Source organism: Callorhinus ursinus, unplaced genomic scaffold (genome assembly GCF_003265705.2).
Source record: "Callorhinus ursinus isolate GAN/ISIS: 27379988/994484 unplaced genomic scaffold, GSC_fseal_2.0 scaffold21, whole genome shotgun sequence".
Lineage (NCBI taxonomy): Eukaryota > Metazoa > Chordata > Mammalia > Carnivora > Otariidae > Callorhinus > Callorhinus ursinus.
Genome location: NW_027397083.1, coordinates 15,343,986 through 15,362,503, shown reverse-complemented (window position 1 = coordinate 15,362,503; position 18,518 = coordinate 15,343,986). Strand labels below are relative to the sequence as shown.

At 47.7% G+C, this 18,518-nt stretch overlaps 1 protein-coding gene across 5 annotated transcripts in view; it reads left to right on the top strand.

Annotated features, from left to right (window-relative positions):
- Positions 1-18,518, top strand: part of NAT10 (N-acetyltransferase 10) — a 46,712-nt gene that overhangs the window by 2,771 nt on the left and 25,423 nt on the right. For all 5 annotated transcript variants that reach the window (XM_073904778.1, XM_073904780.1, XM_073904779.1 and 2 more), the window contains exons 2-12: positions 693-815; positions 1,156-1,247; positions 4,431-4,602; positions 5,888-6,010; positions 7,654-7,715; positions 9,352-9,466; positions 9,564-9,671; positions 13,011-13,144; positions 14,377-14,470; positions 14,594-14,692; positions 17,705-17,841. In XM_073904778.1, the coding sequence (XP_073760879.1) occupies positions 708-815; positions 1,156-1,247; positions 4,431-4,602; positions 5,888-6,010; positions 7,654-7,715; positions 9,352-9,466; positions 9,564-9,671; positions 13,011-13,144; positions 14,377-14,470; positions 14,594-14,692; positions 17,705-17,841 (1,244 nt within the window). In that variant the 5' untranslated portion in view covers positions 693-707. The remainder of the gene's footprint in view (positions 1-692; positions 816-1,155; positions 1,248-4,430; positions 4,603-5,887; positions 6,011-7,653; positions 7,716-9,351; positions 9,467-9,563; positions 9,672-13,010; positions 13,145-14,376; positions 14,471-14,593; positions 14,693-17,704; positions 17,842-18,518) is intronic.

Sequence of the window (18,518 nt, the reverse complement as noted above, 5' to 3'; positions counted from 1 at the left end):
GGCTTCGGTATGGTTTTCCCTCCCTTGAGGAGACAATTGGGATACATTTCATCACAGTAATATTCAGTGATTTCCTTCCCTGATTCTATTAGTAGTGCATATGAATTAAAAAAAAAACACCAAATAACAAAAGAACAAAATAAGAACCAACTGCAATCTCACCTTTCAGAAATAATTACATTTTGGTGTTTTCTTCCAGGTTTGTTTTCCCTATATGTTATGTACGTGCATTAAACAAAAAAAAGTATCGTGCTTTGTCCTGAGATGTCTGTCTTCTCATAAGTATCTACATCCATATCCTTAGATAATTCCTGAAAGTTATTTTGAAAAAGTTTTCTTGAAAACTGCCTTAGTATCCTGTAAATATGCCATCATATATTTTAATCATTCTATTCTTTGGAACATTGTTTCCAGTTTTGAAAAAAAACCTTGATAGAAGTGTGAATTACAGCTTCTCTTCTGACTTTCCTGCTGAGGAAACATATTGTTCATTTCCCAAACCTCAGTTTCCTAATTTTAAAAATGAAACTGACATGTTCCCTAGGGAGCAGTTAACCCAGGAGGGTTAAGTAAAATGATACTTAGAAATGTGCCTGGCACAACCCCTGGCTCCACAGGAGGCGGCCAGCTAATGTTCCTCACCCAGAATCTGGTGTTTATGTCCAGTTGTGTTTCCTTTCCCTCTGTTTCAGTGGTAATCTTTCACCATGCATCGGAAGAAAGTAGATAACCGAATCCGGATTCTCATTGAAAATGGAGTTGCTGAACGGCAAAGGTCTTTGTTTGTTGTAGTCGGAGACCGAGGAAAGGATCAGGTAAGATGTAGTCAGCACTTCCTGACTGACTTTGTATCTTATCCCACAGAGTCAGCTTGTTACTGGCCCTCGGAGGGTTCAGCACATAGTAGCATTAAGGTCTCTTTGGTTTTCTTTGAGTAAGATGCCTAGTGAGAACCTCAGTGGGGACTAAGCATGAGGTTAAGTGTGTGTGACCAGGCTTCTAGCCCCTGCCTAGGTGCTGCTGGCCTTGTGACCTGGGGCACTTCCCTGTCCTGGCCCTCAATTTACTTTCTGGATCTGTCAAGTGAGGTCTTGGGCCTGGCAGTCTCTGAGGTCTCTTTGGGCCCTGAGATTCTGTGACTTCTTCCTTTGGCAGGTGGTCATACTCCATCACATGTTGTCCAAAGCAACCGTGAAGGCTCGGCCTTCAGTGCTGTGGTGTTACAAGAAAGAGCTGGGGTTTAGCAGGTAAGTTTGGCCCGTACCACTTACAATTCCTGCTCCTTAATTCAGTGCCAGGCAGTGATTCCCTGACCTAGTTTTTCAGGGAACATTAGGGAGGTGCTACCTATGAGGACACTTCCGAAGAGAGAAAACGATAGCGCTGATGTCCTTTCTTCGTTCCTGACAATGAGTTTCAAATCCATTCATGCTCTTTAGAAGTGCCCAGCCCAATTCCTTGCTTTCTGCCCGTGATTTTCTTTTTACTTTTCTAAGCTGATCAAGCCTGTCTAATGAAGTTCCTTCAACTGCCTTTTCCCATCTCAAATTTACTCTGCAGTTTCAGTCTCTTTTTTGCCTTTGGTGTCTGAGGAGGATGTGCCTCATCCCATGTCCACCGCAGACCCCTTAATCTACCCTGGACCTCTTCTCCCACTTCTTTCAGGACCTGCATCTCCTTTCCTCTCCCACCCCCCCCATCCCCCTTTGAAACTTGTTCCTTTTTTTTTTAAACTTACTCAGCCTTCCAGCCTCAAAAAAAAAAAAAAAAAAAAAAAGATTAGCTACCTACTCCGTTTTATCTCTCAGGCTCGCATTTTCTCTCACGTTTATTGCGGTGAAACAGAAGCCTTGTGCACTTCTAGCCATGCTCTGTTGCTAGCTGGCTTCTGCTTCGATCATTGTGACCAGATGGCGCTCTGGGAAGTCATCGACAGCCTCACGCAGCAGCTTTTCTCCCTCTTTCTCCTTCCTCTCAGCTCTTTCTCCACTGGTTCACTGTTGTGTTTCACAGTTGGCTCTCCTCTTAGTTTTTGAAGCTGCGGTAGTCAGGACGTCTAGTTGTAAATAGCAGACCTCCACCACAAACAAACTTAGGCCCAAAGGGAGTTTCTTGAAGTCTCTGAGGTCTGAACGGGGATGAGATTTCAGCCCTGCCTCGGCTGATGTAGAGCCAGGGCACTAATGCTCCCAGTTCTTGCTCAGTCTCAGCTCTGCTTATCTGCTCTGTTCTTTCCCACTACAACTCCGCTTTCTGTGTTCTTTTGTCACCACGGCAGAAATAGCTGTTGAGTGTTGAGGTCCAGCAATGTCAGACATCAGTCTTTCTCCCCAAGTTCCTGTGGAGTGGTGCCCACCCTTGGGCCTGAGGAGGTGGGGTCAGTCCATCTAGTGGAAACCTACATAATTCTGTGTATGGAGGAGTTTGGGGTGCTGAGGCCTGTTCCTCGGCAGGTAACCTACTTTGTGGTGTCATCGGAAGCGCACTCCTTTCTTGGCTTCTGTGATCCTTTCTTGGGTTGCCTTCCTGAGCAGTGCTCTTTTTCTTGATCTTATCTCCTACTCTCTGCCCAGCTCAAGTGTGCGTTTCTGTTCTTGAGCCGCTCTTCTCTCCTTTATTCCCAAATGTGTTTGTTTCTGGTGTTGACTCTGAAATGGAATCTCCAGCCCCGGCTGCTCTGTGCCATGGACACTCCCGGCCTTGGCCCTGCCACCACCTCTGCCCAGGATGCCACCTCCGCCTCTCTGGCACCCTCTTCTGAAATGTCCCCCACTTTTCGGGGCCTGCCTCCTTCCCCAAACTTTCCCCAAACTCTGTAGTCACACCTCAGGGCACCTCCACCCCCTTCGCTGCCTGTCAGTCTTCCAGTGCTGCTCACCCTCTGTTCTCCCTCCCCTGGAAGACGCTCGTTTGCACCCTGGCCTTGTTTTACTTCTAGGCGGTAAGTTCATTTAGTTAGGAGGCCTCGCTTGCTTATCTTTATATTTTCGTATTTTCAGATGACCTGGCATGTTTGTAGTAGGTGCTCAGATAATATTTGTTGAGTTGAACGCATCGTTTAATGGGCTCTAAGAGTCTTTTAATTGTACTTAGTTCCAAAGGCTAAATTTGATTAGTTAGCATCCTTTGGTCTTCAAGAGACTTGATTCTGCCTAAAAGAAACTAGGTTTTGAGTAAATTGTCTTGCTTTTTAAAAAAAATAATATAAATGTGTTCTTGTAAGACATATGGAAAATAGACAAATCCCAAAGGTGAAAATAAAAGCACTCATAATATCAGTACATAGGCATTGTTAGCATTTGGCTGTGTGTCACTGTGTTGTTGTAAATCATAATAGGTATTTTGTTGTACATGTTCTTTTATAATAGGGCAGGTAAGCATTATTAATACAGATTGAGAGTAAGCCTGTTGCCTGTCAGCAGAATGGTAACTTTCTGGGGCTTGTGAGTGTCACTGCCGTGCAGTTGGTAAATGTCAGATGGGTGCAGAATTAGGCAGTTCACAGTGTTCAGGGCAGATTTGCCTTTCCAACTTAACCCCTCTGACTTCGCTTGTAAGCATCTCGTCTGTGCCTCTTGTAGCCCTCCCAGCCCTGTCTTGAGGTGACAGACCACCAGATTAGCTGATGCTTATAAGTCATGGGCTAAGACATGAGCCCGAAGTGACAGTGAGAGTCACCTTGCCCAACTGCCTCTTTCACAGATGAAGAAATACGGTCCCTGAGGGAGGGCCTTTGTTCTAGCTATTCAGTTAGAGGACTGTGGTAACATTTTGATCAGTTAGAATCCTTAATTCTGGAGCTTTCCTATTTTTCTCTTTATAGAGGAAAGAGTTAAATGACAGTTGGATAGTCAGGGTTTTTAAGACAAAAGAAAAGTTCCAGATTCCTGAGAGTTATCCAGATCCCATTCCAGCCCTTATAGCCTCTGTCAGTATTGTCTTAAGTCATAGCTGCCCTTCCCACAGTCTGGGGAAGGAAGTAGATGAATGCATTTATGAAAAATGAATAAACTACCTGTGGTCACCCTGCCTCTCCCAGGTCTTCTGGGGAATGGTACCGTGTAGTGGAAGCATGTGCTTGAGGCTAAGATAATGAGGTCACAAAGGTTGGTTTCAAACTCTGGTCTGGCTAGATGTAAGGTTTTAGGTCCTTCCATTACCCTTCTTTTGAAGTCAAGTATTTGCAGAAGGTGCCAGGGCAGCATAGCAGGGTCTCCACACAGATTTACCTCTGGCTCCCTCCGAAGCCCATCCTCAACCTCTCTACTCTTCCCTTCACCTTTAAAGGGAGGGGCTAGCCCTACAGTTGCCCGGTTCCCTTCTAGCTCTGAAGGTCTGGTGGGTGATCATTGGCCTGTCCCCTGCCCCCACCCTTCTAGCCTCTCTGGTTAACTGGCTCTCCTGGGGTGTGGGTGTTGGGGTGATTGCAGTCACCGGAAGAAAAGAATGCGACAGCTCCAGAAAAAAATAAAGAATGGGACATTGAACATAAAGCAAGATGACCCCTTCGAACTGTTCGTGGCGGCCACAAACATTCGCTACTGCTACTACAATGAGACCCACAAGATCCTGGGCAACACTTTCGGCATGTGCGTCCTCCAGGTGGGTGGCTTCCTCCAGCCTGTGCCTGGAGTCCGAGCGCGGAGGGCTCCCCTCCAGAACAGGCGGACTGTAAGGAGAAAGATTCACCTGTACCGCCTCCCCCGAGCATTGTCAGCAGAACACTTGGCCACTCTCCAAAGCAGACTTGATACCTCACCCCATATAAAAATAAACTTTTCCACTCAGAGCAGCACTTATCTAGAGATACCAGGGCTGACACAGATGCTCCGTCACAGCTGCTTGTAACCAGCTGAAGGTGAGAAAGAAAGTGCTGTGAACTTCAAGCGACCCCATGTCCCCAGATCCTTAATAGAACTAGCTGGAGACTTTGGTGAACAGTGGGCGGTGGGACCTGTGCACTCAGGCGTTCTCCCCAGAGTGCTTGATGGGCATAACCGCCACCAACACCCTCAGTCCCTCTTTGTTGTTCTTAAAATCCCCTCACTTTTCCCCCCACAGAGAACTCCCTGGTGCCTTTTTTCACTGGTAATATTCTCTTGCTAGTCAAGTTAATAGACTAAATATCACGTTTTTCTTTGTTTTGAGCTCTGGCGGTCTGTGTTTTATCCTTTGATTCCTTGACACTTGTGACCCCCGCATGCCCCCAAAAGAACACATTTAAGCTCAAATCCCCAGTTTGGTATGTGTTTATTATATGCCTGTACTACCGTGATTACATACGTTATAAAACGTACCTTACAAAATGTAAATTAAGAAATGAGGGGAAGAAATCATGAATTGGAGTTATTTTTTCTTTCTACGTTCCAGTGGGTTGTCTCTTAGTGCTGGCTTGCATCCCGCCTTGGAGACAAGAAGAGAGCATTTCGCCTCTTCTCAAGCCACCACTGATTAGTAGGGAGTGTTCTTAGGTTGCCGCTGTTACCAGTTGCAGAGAAGGCGGCTCCCTTGGGCAGTGGCTCCCCCATGTGGTGCAGTTGAGTTTTATCAGACAGGTTCTATCTGTAAACACCTCAGAAAATGAACATGAGGGATTTGTGAAATGCAAGTGGGAATCAATTTCTTCCCAAATAGGATTTTGTCTGAGATTATTATACACACTTGACATATAAAACCAGGTACCCCTATTCTCCAGGGCTGGACTTGCTTCTCTGCCCATCAGGAAGGGGTGTGTGTATGTGTATCCATACTGGTGAGTTGGGTAGGGGCTCTGGTCTTGTGTTTGTGTTCTGAAGCCCTCCTTTCACTTTATCACCTGGCCCTTGGTTGAGCTTCCCTGGGGGTGCTCTTTGCATGACCAGCCCTTTCCAAGGTCTCCTTCTTCCAGGATTTTGAAGCTTTAACTCCAAATTTGCTGGCCAGAACTGTGGAAACAGTGGAAGGTGGTGGGCTGGTGGTCATCCTCCTACGGACCATGAATTCACTGAAGCAGTTGTACACGATGACCATGGTAGGTGTATGGTTTTTAACTGAACTCTGGCGGTTCAGACCAAGCTGTGTTTTTGCTGTTGGCCATGTACTTCTAAGAATTCCTGTTGAGTAGTTCCAGTGAGTGGTCAGCACAAGCTCTGGGCCGGGAGCTTTTGGACTGTAAGTAATGAGAAGGTCACTGTGGAGAAATGTCAGTGGCCCTGACTGTGTCTGGGCATCTCTGAATTTAACGTTTGCTTTCGGGTATTTGCGAATTCTACACCGGTGAGTTTCAGGTATGAGGCAGCTGTTACGTAGTTCCATTTCTGGAATGGTATTCTGCAGAGAGCCAAGTCAGTGCCTCCTTTGTCTATTGCAAAAAAGGGACCACACACAGATGCCCTCACCAGTCCTCATCCTGGTGGATGATGGAGGAACATTTGCCAGTTCCACTCCCAGTTTGGCAAGAGCTTCGACTTTGGGAGGGGTATTTTCCATCCAAAGCCGAGGACATGGTTAGGAGTGGAAATATGTCCCAGTGGATGCAGAGCTGCTCTCTGACCCCATCAGTATTGCCACGTGGATGTTCTTAGTTATGCCCGTGGCCCTGCTTGGGAATGGCGTTAGGATTGGCTTCAGGGTTTCACGAGCTACGTTTATACGGTGACCTGGACTTTCCTCAAACCTTAGTAGCTGCTTCCCATCTCCACTACTCTTCCCATCACCTGCCACTGTGGTCCCTCTGGCTTCCTCAGGCATCCTCAGACATGCCCAGTACGCTCTCACCTGAAGGCCTGTGCACTTGCTGTGGCCTCTGGGATATCTGCATGGTGCTCTTCCTCACTGCATTCAAGTCCTTGCTCAAACACCACCTCGTCAGTGTGGTCTTTCTTCATACCCTGTTTGGAATGCATGACCTGCTTTATTTTTCTTCAGGGCATTTGCCGAATACCTGAGGTTGCATATATATTTGTTTATTGTCTGACTTCCTGTGCTAGTCTCTAGACTTGGTGAGATCAGAGACTTTGTTTTCCTCACCGGTGCACTCCAGATCCTGGAAGAGTGCCTGGCATTTAGTAAGCACTCATTAAATGCTGGTGAATGAATGAATGACCATTGTGCCCACGTCAGTTTGTTTGTCCTTCTTCTCCCTTTCATATGGCTGTCTGCTTCTCACCTCAGAGGGCCTTCCCTCTGTACCGTATGTAAGTAACTGCCGCCCTGCCATTCACTATCACTGCACCCTGTTTTTCATTTGTTGCATTTGCCAGAATTTTACTCATTTGTTTCCCTCCAACCATTAGACTGTAAGCTCCATGAGAACAGAGGTCATGCTTCATTAAATACCCGTGTATACCCAACATGTCTGGCACACGGTTGATACGTACATTTTATTGAATGAAGACATTTTATGATGCTGGCTAAAATGTGGGAAAATATCCAAGTTGAGATGAGGGGAAGTTTGTTGTAATGAAAACCACTACATTGAGTGTTTGATGATCCCAGTTCCAGCAAAGAGCAGTTGGGCCGTTTAGCACAGCAGGTTCTGCAGGAGTGAATTTCCATCAGTAGCTCTGGCACCTCCTTTATCCCAGGGTTGCTTATTAGAACGTCTTCACATTTAGACCCAGAGCCTCAGCCTTACTCTGGGATGTCTTTGTTTACAGATGTTGTTTCTTTTAGGACGTGCATTCAAGATACAGAACTGAGGCCCATCAGGATGTGGTGGGAAGATTTAATGAGAGGTAGGTCTGAGGCACATTTCTCAGGCCCTTAATTGTGGGGAGCCGTGGTGGGAAGCATATTTTTGTCTTGGACCCAGTGCAGAGCTGTGCTTTTGTCTGAGGGCAGCTAGTGCAGGGGTCCAGAGAGGTGTGAGATTCCTGACAGCAGTGCTGGTTGGGAAGCCAACTGGAAGCAGTGAAAGTGAGTGGGGAGCTGGGGCTTGAATCAAGTCCGCCTCCTCTCTGGCTTTTAGCTTACTCTTCTGCCAGAGGGGTAATTTTTCTGGGTCACTGTTTCCCAAAATGTGTTTCACAGAACACTAGTATTTGAAGAGGGATTTTATGTCAAAAGGATTTCTGGCCACTTGTGTCTGGGAAATGCTGATACGGTTTGTCTTGAGTGAAGATTCACTTTAGCCTGTCATAGCCTCTCAAAAGTCTTGCAGCAGCAGGGACCTATTTAACTGATCGTTTCCCAGATTTATTTGACCACAGAGCCCTTTTTTAGGGAACACCAGTTAGCAGCCTATGAAACTCCATGAGAAGCTGTGGCCTGGATCAGTGGTCCTCATCTAGAGCAGTCTTGCTCACTGGGGACATTTGGCAGTGTCTGGAAACATTTTGAGTGTCATAACTTGGGGGAGAGCATTGGAGGGGTGGGAGACGCTACCGGCATCTAGTGAGTAGAAGCCAGGGATGCTGCTGAACAGCCTAAAGTGAACAGAACAGCTCCACAACAAAGAATCTGAAATGTTGCTAGTGCTGAGGTTTAGAAGTCCTGGCCTGAAAGCTTGGGGCCTTTCCAGTTTTCATCCTGTCTGGTGCTTTCACTCAGTAGATGGAGTGGGTCAGGAGGTGGCCACGTGCTACTGGATAGAACAGAAGGAAGCCTGTGCTAGTAGCCCATGAGGCTCTCTTCTTGCGCTGTGGGAGGAGTTTGAATTCTCCAGCCAAAACATGTTTTCCTACACACAGGAGTGTCTGTGTTAATTTCTTGAGGGAGCTTTTCTCTCTTCTTCCTTGTCTTTATTTTTTCTTCCTTGTGGCTGAAGGTAAATTCATTCATGTATGGGTTTGTTTCCCTGTGTGACTGGTGATCATTTTTGGGGTAGGTTTGGAGTTCCCCACTGAAGGATGGCCTGAGACAGCTCAGTCCTCAAAGGGCGAGCCTAAGAGGGTGTGGGAAGGGCTGTGTGACGCAGGGAACAGTGATGGTTGTGCACAGTAGGATTGCTTGTAACCTGTCTCTCAAGACAGTTCTGGGTGTTCTTGTTTGCTGTATAAAGCACGTTCAGGGGGCGCCTGGGTGGCTCAGTCGGTTAGGCGTCTGCCTTCAGCTCAGGTCATGATCCCGTGGTCCTGGGATGGAGCCGCGCATCAGGCTCCCTGCTATTCCCTCTCCCTCTGCCCCCTCCACTGCTTGTTCTCTTTCTCTAACTCAGTGACTCTCAGATGAATAAAATCTTAAAAAAAACCCAAAATACATTCAGGTGCCTTGTAAAGGAGGCTCAGAATCCTCTTGCACTGCCCTCCAACTGGGTTTTGGCTTTCTCAGAGACATGGGGGCCAAATGATTTTCCTGAAGAAAAGCCATACCTTTGTTGTGTAGACATTGCCTTCCTTCCCCCCAACACCTCATGACCATTTTGTTCCTCAGATTTATTCTCTCTCTGGCCTCTTGTAAGAAGTGTCTCGTCATCGATGACCAGCTCAACATCCTGCCCATCTCCTCGCACGCTGCCAGTATTGAGGCCCTACCGCCCCAGACCCCGGTGAGTCAGGCAGCGGTCCAGGAATCGGGGCGAGGTCATGTATTTTGTGAGGACCCTTCCGTGACAGTGGCACACCTTCTCCTCTCCTCTCTGGTAGGATGAGAGTCTTGGTCCTTCTGACCTGGAGCTGAAGGAGTTAAAGGAGAACTTGCAGGACACCCAGCCGGTGGGTGTGTTGGTGGATTGCTGCAGGACCCTAGACCAGGTGAGTGTGGCATTCTGAACTTCCCTGCCCCAGGATAGACAGTGCAGAGGGGAAATAGAACGTGCAGAAAGCAATGGAAGCCAAGTCAGGACAAGTCAGGACTTGGATTCTCCTGGGGAAGGGACCTTTTCTCTTGCTTGAACAACACCAGGGCTAGTCTCTGTCATCTGCGTTCGTTACAAGTCCAGGGATCACCTCTCCCTCCACCCCAGGTCATCCGTTCTGGGAGTAGAGGGTCTGGGGGGCGATGGGGGTGATGGGGGAGATGGATTGAATTTAAAGAGGAACCCCCCCCAGCATTTTTTTCCAAGAGAGGGTGATATATCTGTATTCTTCCATTTTAGTTAAGTTTTAAGGACATAAAGGTTTTTGCTTCAGCTTTGCGTAAAAGTGATAGGACAGCCTAAGGCCCCTTGTACCCTGGTTTCAGAGTGAGACCTGATAGGGCCCTCTGTGGTGGTGTGGACCTGATCTTTAGGTACAGATAGTGGGCTAGGAGGGAGCTTCCAGAATGCATTTCTGTGCTCACCGAGGTGGCCAGGGCTGGTAAACTCAGCTTCTCTGATGGTTCCTGGGCTGAGTAGGAGCTGACTGGGCAGTGCCCAGAGGCCTTTAGGCTGTCAGGTGTGTTCAGGGTTCCGGTCCAGCCTGAGCCAGAGGAACAGTCCAGGCCTCTTGACACTAGGCTCTGCCCTCATGATGGAAAACAGCTACAGTGCCACCTCCCACTTGGGGCGGAGGCCCAGCAGTCTGATTTCCCTGCTCGTTCTAGAAATAGAATTATCGGCCACATAGCTCTCTGTGCAGCCCAGGCTGCAGGCTCTAGGGTGCTTTGAGCCACTTCCTGGTCCCCTTTGTCAGAGAGAGGAAATGAGCGAGAGGATGGAGAAAGGGCAGAAGAGGGAGGAGCTGTAAAAACAGTAGTGCTGTAAGAAAATACATAGAAAAAAATCACTAAGTAGGAAAGAGTGTGCTTTAAAAATGGAAAATGGTGTTTCTACTTGGCAGTCCCGCTCTGCAGAGATAACTGCCATTGACAGTTTATTGTGTGTTCTTCTGGAACTTTTTCTGTGCATACAAATGGAGATTTTAAAAATATGCGAAGGGATTACACTCTACAGTGTAAGTGGTCCCCTAGTAGGCATTTGGGTTGACTCCAGCTTTTTTCCTATTATAAACAATGCTGTTAGGACCTTCTTACAGATACGCACTATCTCTAGGATAAGTTTCCAGAAGGATTGCTGGATTAGAGTGTGTGTGTGTGTTAAAATGGGTGTCGGACCAGTTCGTGGAACTAGCAACAGTGTGAAAACGCCTTTTTCCCTACACCTTGCCAGCTTTGGCTCTGGTTAAACTTCTAAGCCTACCAGTCCTGTGCCATGGGAACGCAGGATCGCTGTTTTGATTTGTGTTGCTTTAATTATGAGAAAAGCAGGTACTTTTTTCACATAATTCCTGGTCATCTGGGTTTTTTTGTTTGTTTTGTAAATTATTTTGGGGGGGTTGGTTTTTCATTTTAGCATATTGTTTTAGAATGTGTTTTCTAAAAAGATTTATTTATTAGAGGGAGAGCACATCTGTGCAGGGGAGGGGCAGAGGGAGAGAATCTTCAAGCAGACTCCCTGCTGAGCAGGGAGCCCGACATGGGGCTCGATCCCGCGACCCATGAGACCATGACCTGAACTAAAACTGAGAGTCGGACGCTCAACCCACTGAGCCACCCAGGCGCCCCTAGAATGCATTTCTAGTCCAGATAGCTTACCCTTCTGTTATGTTAGATTTTTCCTGGTTATGTTTTGTCAGAGTTTAAAACTTCTCAACAGTAAGCAACAAAAGAGCAAAATACAGTGCTCAGCAAAAACCAAGTTAAGATGAGTAGGACCTGGATCTCCTCTGAGTGTTTCCATCTGGAGAGACTCTAGCTTCTTGGAGCTCGTCCCCTTTCTTCCCTTCCATCTCCCTGGGCTTGTGTCGCTTCAGTGTCTTCTTCAATGTAGCTGCCTGGGTGTGTCCGGCACCTTGTTCAGGACCAGACAGGCCAGGCTGGGCCATTTGGCCTTCTTCCCAGTCTCGGCCTGTTCCCAGGGCAGATGCCAGTCAGGGAGTAGGGTTTGGCCCCCAAGTGGTGGTGTGGTTCCTCCTCTCATTCTGTGCCTCAGGCATCTTGCTCTCCTAGGTGCCAGGCAAGACCCCAGGCACTGGGCTCAGCAGTAAAAAGGAGGGGCACACCTGCTTCGTGGAGCTTGCGTTCCGGTGGGTTGAGACTGACAGCCAGTCAAGGAAACAGGCCAGTCCTGACATATAGTAGAAGGTGCTGCGTACGATGGAGAAACACAGGCAGTGTCAAAGAGGAATGGGGAGTGCAGGAGGTGGGAGGCCTGGTTTATAAGGTGATCCTGGAGCAAAGCCTTGGAGCAGTTGGGGAAAAGAGCCCTGGGGCCGTCTGGAGGGAGAGTGCTTCTGGAGAGGGGTCACCAGGTGCAGAGGCCTGAGGTAGGAGTCTACCTGGTGGTAGACTCAAGGTAGACTGCTCGAGGACCAGTAAGGAGGCTGCCTGGGTTGAAGCAGAGTGAGTGGACGAGAGTAGGAGGAGATGACAGAGGTCATGTGGCACAGCCCCGTGGCCCTGAAGGGCTTGGCACTTACTCTCTGAGAGGTGGGCACCCACGGAAGGTTTCACGTGTCCAGTCTCTCAGCACAGCTGCTGGAGGGATCCCCAGGCTGAATTTTAAAATTCATCCTCTGGCTGCTCTGTTGAGTCTAGACTGTAGGGGTACGAAGGTGGAAGCAGAAAGACTAACTGGGAGTCTCTTGTAATAATGGGGGAAGACAGTATGGGGGCTTTGAGGAGCATGGCAGAGGACACTGGTGAGGGTTGGTAGGATTTGTATATATTTTGAAGGTAGCACTGATGGGCTTTGCTGGTGAATCGGGCATGGGGAGAAAATGTAGAGGCTCTTGGCCTAAACAGTGGGCCTGTTAACTGAGATGGGGAAGACTATAGATGGAGGAGGTTGGTGGGGGACACTCTGGGTTCCCCTCAGGTCAGTCTGAGAAGTCTGACAGACATACAAGTGGAGATGTATACAGTTCCATGTATACAGGGATTGCTGGGTGGGGAAGAGGTCTAGAATTGGGTGTTCCCAGTGGCATTTCAAGCCTTGAGACTTAAGAGGAGATGACCAGGCGGTGAGAAGCCGGAGTGCTGAGCCTTGCCTCTTGCTGGCCTGCAAGAATGGGCCCCCTTTGATTTTGCCTCGACTTCTCCACAGTAGTGGTGGTAGATGGCTGAAACTTGGTCTTTCTCAAAGCTCACCTGATAGGATTCTCTTTTCACAGGCCAAAGCTGTCTTAAAGTTCATCGAGGGCATCTCTGAAAAGACCCTGAGGAGTACTGTCGCACTCACGGCTGCCCGAGGAAGGGGGAAGTCTGCAGCTCTGGGATTGGCTATTGCTGGGGCAGTGGCTTTTGGGTAAGGAGGTCTCATTCCCCCGCTTTGGGAAGTCTGAGCTCTAAGGAATAAGTGTGCGGGATAGGAGGCAGGGGACCGGGAGACTGTCCCTGGGTCTGTGCGGGCTCCTGTGTGATTTCTCTAGGTTGTGGGTTCCTGTCTAGACACAGCGACGCTGTTTCCCCCCGTCACCCTGGTGGTGCACACATACGTGTGCAGGCACATGGATACATACACCAGGACCTTTGTGATCACTCTTTAAAGTTGAACAAACACACCAAAAAAGTGGGACAGATGTATAAAAGCGAAGAAACAGGAGTAAGAAACTTTAAAACTCTTCAGGAGATGGGAATGGGTGACCATCTTTGCTGACTGCGGACAGCACACGTTTGGTATTTTAATGATTTTGATCAGTAGAACATCTTGTTTCCTTTTAGGGAGCTGCCTTTGAGTGTGATGTTCCTTTCTGTTCTCTTGCCCTGGGTGGAAGATTTATGGAGTCGCCAGGAGAGTGTGTACTTCTAGCTTTACAGGCAGAAATAATGGACCTAGACTTTTCCATGTCCTCACATGCGTGATCTCCCTTGGTGCTCCTAATAGCTCCGTAAGCATTTCACAGTGGGATAAAACCCAGGCTCAGGGAGTTTCAGTGAGTCACTCACGATACCCCAGCAAGTCAGTGCCGGTGGTGCTGGGGCTGAGGGCAGCCCCTGACGTGCGGTCTCTCGTTCCTGCTGCTCTGGCAGGGCCCGTCAGCACCTTCGCCATTGGCACCCTTTACACTCAGCCAGGGTCCCCTGCAGGTTCGCTGCGGCCTTGGCCTGAGCGCTGATTGAGCTGTTGGGCCTCATGGTCTGAAGCATTCTCAGCACAGCTAGTGATGGCTGTGGGCCCACCCTCTGGTCCCAGGACACAGGCTTGGGAAGTGGCACGCTGGCTCCTCACACGGGAGGAGTCGTGTGCACGCACCTCTCGGCCGCGTGCCTTCCCAGATGTCAGGAGCTGACTGCTGGGACGTGCTGCCTTCTCACTGTTCATGTGTTCTCATTAGTTTGGGAGGAAAAAGGTACTCAGATCAGCAGTTGTACTTTTCCTCCCTAAAAAGTGTTCTTTTTTTTCTGCCATTATCTGTGGTAAATCCCGTGTGTCACAGGGCAAACAGAAATCTCTTCTTCTCCTCTTTTGTTCCCTAAACGTCCCTTTTGGATTTCCTAATTCCTTAAAAAAAAAAGTCCTCTTCTTTTGTTCAATAGGTACTCCAATATCTTTGTTACCTCCCCAAGCCCTGATAACCTCCACACTCTGTTTGAATTTGTCTTTAAAGGATTTGACGCGCTGCAATATCAGGTAGGAAATTAGGATAAGAACTTACTTTGATTCAGTGCTGGGTGTAAATCTAGGTGAAGTCTTTGGAATGCTTGCTTACTTTTAATTTCTAACATTTGTCATTGATTTGACTCTCTCCATCAGGAGCATCTGGATTATGAGATCATTCAGTCTCTCAATCCTGAATTTAACAGAGCTGTGATCAGAGTGAATGTATTCCGAGAACACAGGCAGACCATTCAGGTGAGGCTCATTCTAAAACACTGCTGTGTTCGGCCACTGTCCTGCGGTATTTAAATACAGTCATTTTATGTCCTATGTAAATTGGGTGTCTTTTTCTTTTTTTAATATTTTATTTACTTGACAGAAAGACACAGTGAGAGAGGGAACACAAGCAGGGGGAGTGGGAGAGGGAGAAGCGGGCTTCCCGCAGAGCAGGGAGCCCGATGTGGGGCTTGATCCCAGGACCCTGGGGTAACAACCTGAGCCAAAGGCAGACGCTTAGCGACTGAGCCACCCAGGCGCCCTAAGTGGGTGTCTTGTATGCAGTGTTGCTGTTTTATGATAAACCTGATCCAGATTTTCAGCCTCTTCTCAAGGTAAACTTGCAAGCAAACTCACAAACTTATGTAGCCACGTTGGAAAGTTATCGTTTTATCCCTTGAAAATCGAGTAAGTGGGATTTTGAGTATACGAATCAGCTAAAAGAACTGCTATCACTGTTCTGACATCAGTTCTGATTTTCCTTAGTTACAGTAGGTTTTGAGATGGTGCATCTGTAACTAGAACAACAGCCTCTCCATTTAAAAAGAGAAAAATAATTTTGCAAGATGTACTCTGAATCTTTGTGGTTTAGCCAGTGGCCTACTTTCCTTTTTAAATAGTGTTTCCCTGAAAGCTCTATAAATCTCCAGTGCTCTGGAAGCCTGAATGGTCTGCACTTGTCCAAAGTACAGTTTTGTTCAATTGTAGAGAAACATCAGTGTGACAGGCTTGCAGAAGGAATGGAGGACCCTGGGCTCCCAGCGTAGGAGGTTCATCGATTATTTTCGGACTTGGGGTGGGAAGCGAGCCAGGTAAACTTGGCAGTTTATGACCTTTATGCCTGTGAAGGCATATGTATCTGCCTGTCAGGGAGGTATACCTTTCCTCAAAGATCCAGATTGTAAATAATGGTAAGTGTTTATTTATGTCTTTTACCTAAGGATCTTAATTTTTTCCTACTAGGTCTCTTTCTAGAATCTCTTCATTCTGTACATTTCTTCCCATTTTTGCCAGATTCCCTCAGCCTCACTGAAAGTGGGGGGAAGTCTGATGGTGGGGTGGGGTGGAGGGCAGGCGACAGGCAGTGAGAATACAGAGACCTGTTAAAACTCAAGAAAAATACACAAACCAGAGAAAGGAAACCTTTCCCTGAAATGCCCAGGCTCAGCCCTTGCTGCTGTTTGGATTTGTAATCAGAGACCCGCTTGTATTGCCAGAGTCCCTTTGTCTCCACGCTGGAGTTTAAACACAGAAGAGGTGACCTGACTTTATGAGGCTCCATTTGGGTCCCTTTGAGGCCTCCTCCTTCTTGCTGGAAATTGAGAAAAAGACGAATATTAGATTAAAGTCAGCTACACCTCTCTGGGGGGCTGCTTTCTGCTGCTTTTATGAGGTGCTCGTTTAGGTTTTTTTCCCCCTGAAGAGTCCAAGACATGGGGCCCTGCTGAGGGTGTGTATTTGCTGTCAGAGTTGAGTGGAGTTGCTGTCTCCCTGATCCATCATTCGACTTCCAACAAAGCAGTTAGATCTTATTTGTAATGAAATACTTCAGAAAAGTACAGAGGTCAAGGTAACACTCAGAATCTAAGCACTTAAGTCTAAGGAATGTCGACACTTTGTTGTTGACTGTGTTTATTTCATATTTTAAAAGTCATTTTTATTTTTGTCTTAAAAATGTAAAGCATTTAGACACAGTCGCGGCCCCTCTTGTACCCCTCCCCGTCCCATTCCCTCCTTGTGCCATTCCCCGTAGGTAATTGTGCTCTGGGTTGATGTGTTTCCTTTCAGTTCTTGTGTTTGTATTGTCCTAGGTAAAATGGTAACATACCATACTTGTCCTTTTTCCCCCGCCTGCCTTGTTACTCAGCATTTGTTTTCAAGATTTGTCCAGATTGAAGCTTCGTAGCTCTGGTTGATTTCACTCATTTTATGTTTATACTACTGTTTATTTATGTTTCTAGGAGTGGAACTGTTTGATTTAGAGTATGCACAGATTTCCCCCTTTCTTGGATTTTGCCAAATTCTCCTGTAAAAAAGTGTACCAGATTACCTTCCCAATGGCATTTTTTTTTTTTTTAATTTTTGTTTTCCTCAAGTTCTTACCAACACTGGGTGTTTTATGGCTATTTAATTTTTACGTGTGTGTGAAATGGGATCTCCTTGTCTTTGGTATTGCAGTGATTACTAGTGAGGTTGCATGTCTTTATGTTAGTTGGCCATCAGGTTTCCTCTCCTGTAAAATACCTCTTCGTGGCCTTGCACAAACTTTAAAAATAGCAGGAAGCCCTGAAGAAAGTGAAGAGGTAGTTAGTATGCGTAAGGATGCCAAACTTAGGGCAAGTTTGTGGTATTAGGTGGCCAAGCTAATAATACAGTTAAGGACATGTGAGTGTTTGTGTATTAGGAAGGAATCGAGTCTTAGAAGTGTCCTCACCAGTTCAGGGAGACTTGGCCTTAATAATGACGGTGACCAAGCAGGGAGCCCAGGACCCAGTGTGTAGCAGGCGCTTGAGACACCTGACATCGTCTCATCCGCCGCCGCCGCCGCTGGGCTGAGGCTGTCCCTCCAGCTCTCTGGCCAGAGCGAGGCTGGGGAGAAGCATGAGAAGAAAGGAAGGGGGAGCCCCGCCTATCATTACTAGGCCAGGCGCCAGCCAGGACATGTTTCTGCATTTCCCTGATGTTTCTCTCGAGTAACCATCAGATAGGTATTTCTTCCACTTTACAGTGTGGAGAGGAGTCTGAGGCCGCGAGGCTAAGTGACCTGTCTAGGGGCACATAATTGGTGATTGAACTTCTGAACCCAGGTGTCTGGCTCCGAGCTCATTCTGTTTTATCTTGCCAGGGAAAAGTGGGAAGGGGGAGTGAGAGAAAGAACTGGGAAGGGGGAGAGAGAGAGAGGACAAGAGAATGGCTTTTATGAGGCCTTGCAGGGATCACAGCTGTGGCCCTGGGCTGGCCGGTGATAATATAAACTTTTCTTTCCCACAGTATATACATCCTGCAGATGCTGTGAAACTGGGTCAGGCCGAGCTGGTTGTGATTGATGAAGCCGCTGCCATCCCCCTGCCCCTGGTGAAAAGCCTCCTGGGCCCCTACCTTGTGTTCATGGCATCCACCATCAATGGGTAAGCACCTCGAGTGGGGGTCATTGATCCCGTTGTAGGTCCTTGCCTGTTAGGCGGCATGAGTGAACGTGCCTGGGTTGGGGCAGGTCGGTCCGGTTCCCGAAGTCAGAGTCGTGGGAGCTGCTTTGGTCTCTCCTGGGGCTTGTGCATGTCGGAGTCGGTCTCTCATTAATGAGTGGTGCCCACCTCTGGTCTGATGGTAAATGGGCAGCATGAAACTGAAGAATTTCATGACCCAGGTGGTAAAGGTCTCATTCTGCCTCTAGGCCTGATTAGGTTTGAGAGAGCACACAGCAGCACTGATGTCGTCTCTTGTAGAGCCATGTGGAAATACAGTGTTACGGCAATTATCAAATTAGTATAAGACAGCAGTCTTTTTTTTTTTTTAAGATTTATTTACTTGAGGGCACCTGGGTGGCTCAGTCGTTAAGCGTCTGCCTTCGGCTCAGGTCATGAACCTGGAGTCCCGGGATCGAGTCCCGCATCGGGCTCCCTGCTCAGTGGGGGGTCTGCTTCTCCCTCTGACCCTCTTCCCTCTCATGCTCTCTGTCTCTCGTTCTCTCTCTCTCAAATAAATAAATAAAAAATAAAAAAAAAATAAAAAGACTTATTTACTTGAGAGCAAGGTGGAGGGAGGGGCAGAGGTAGAGAGAGGATCCCAAGCAGACTCCCCACTG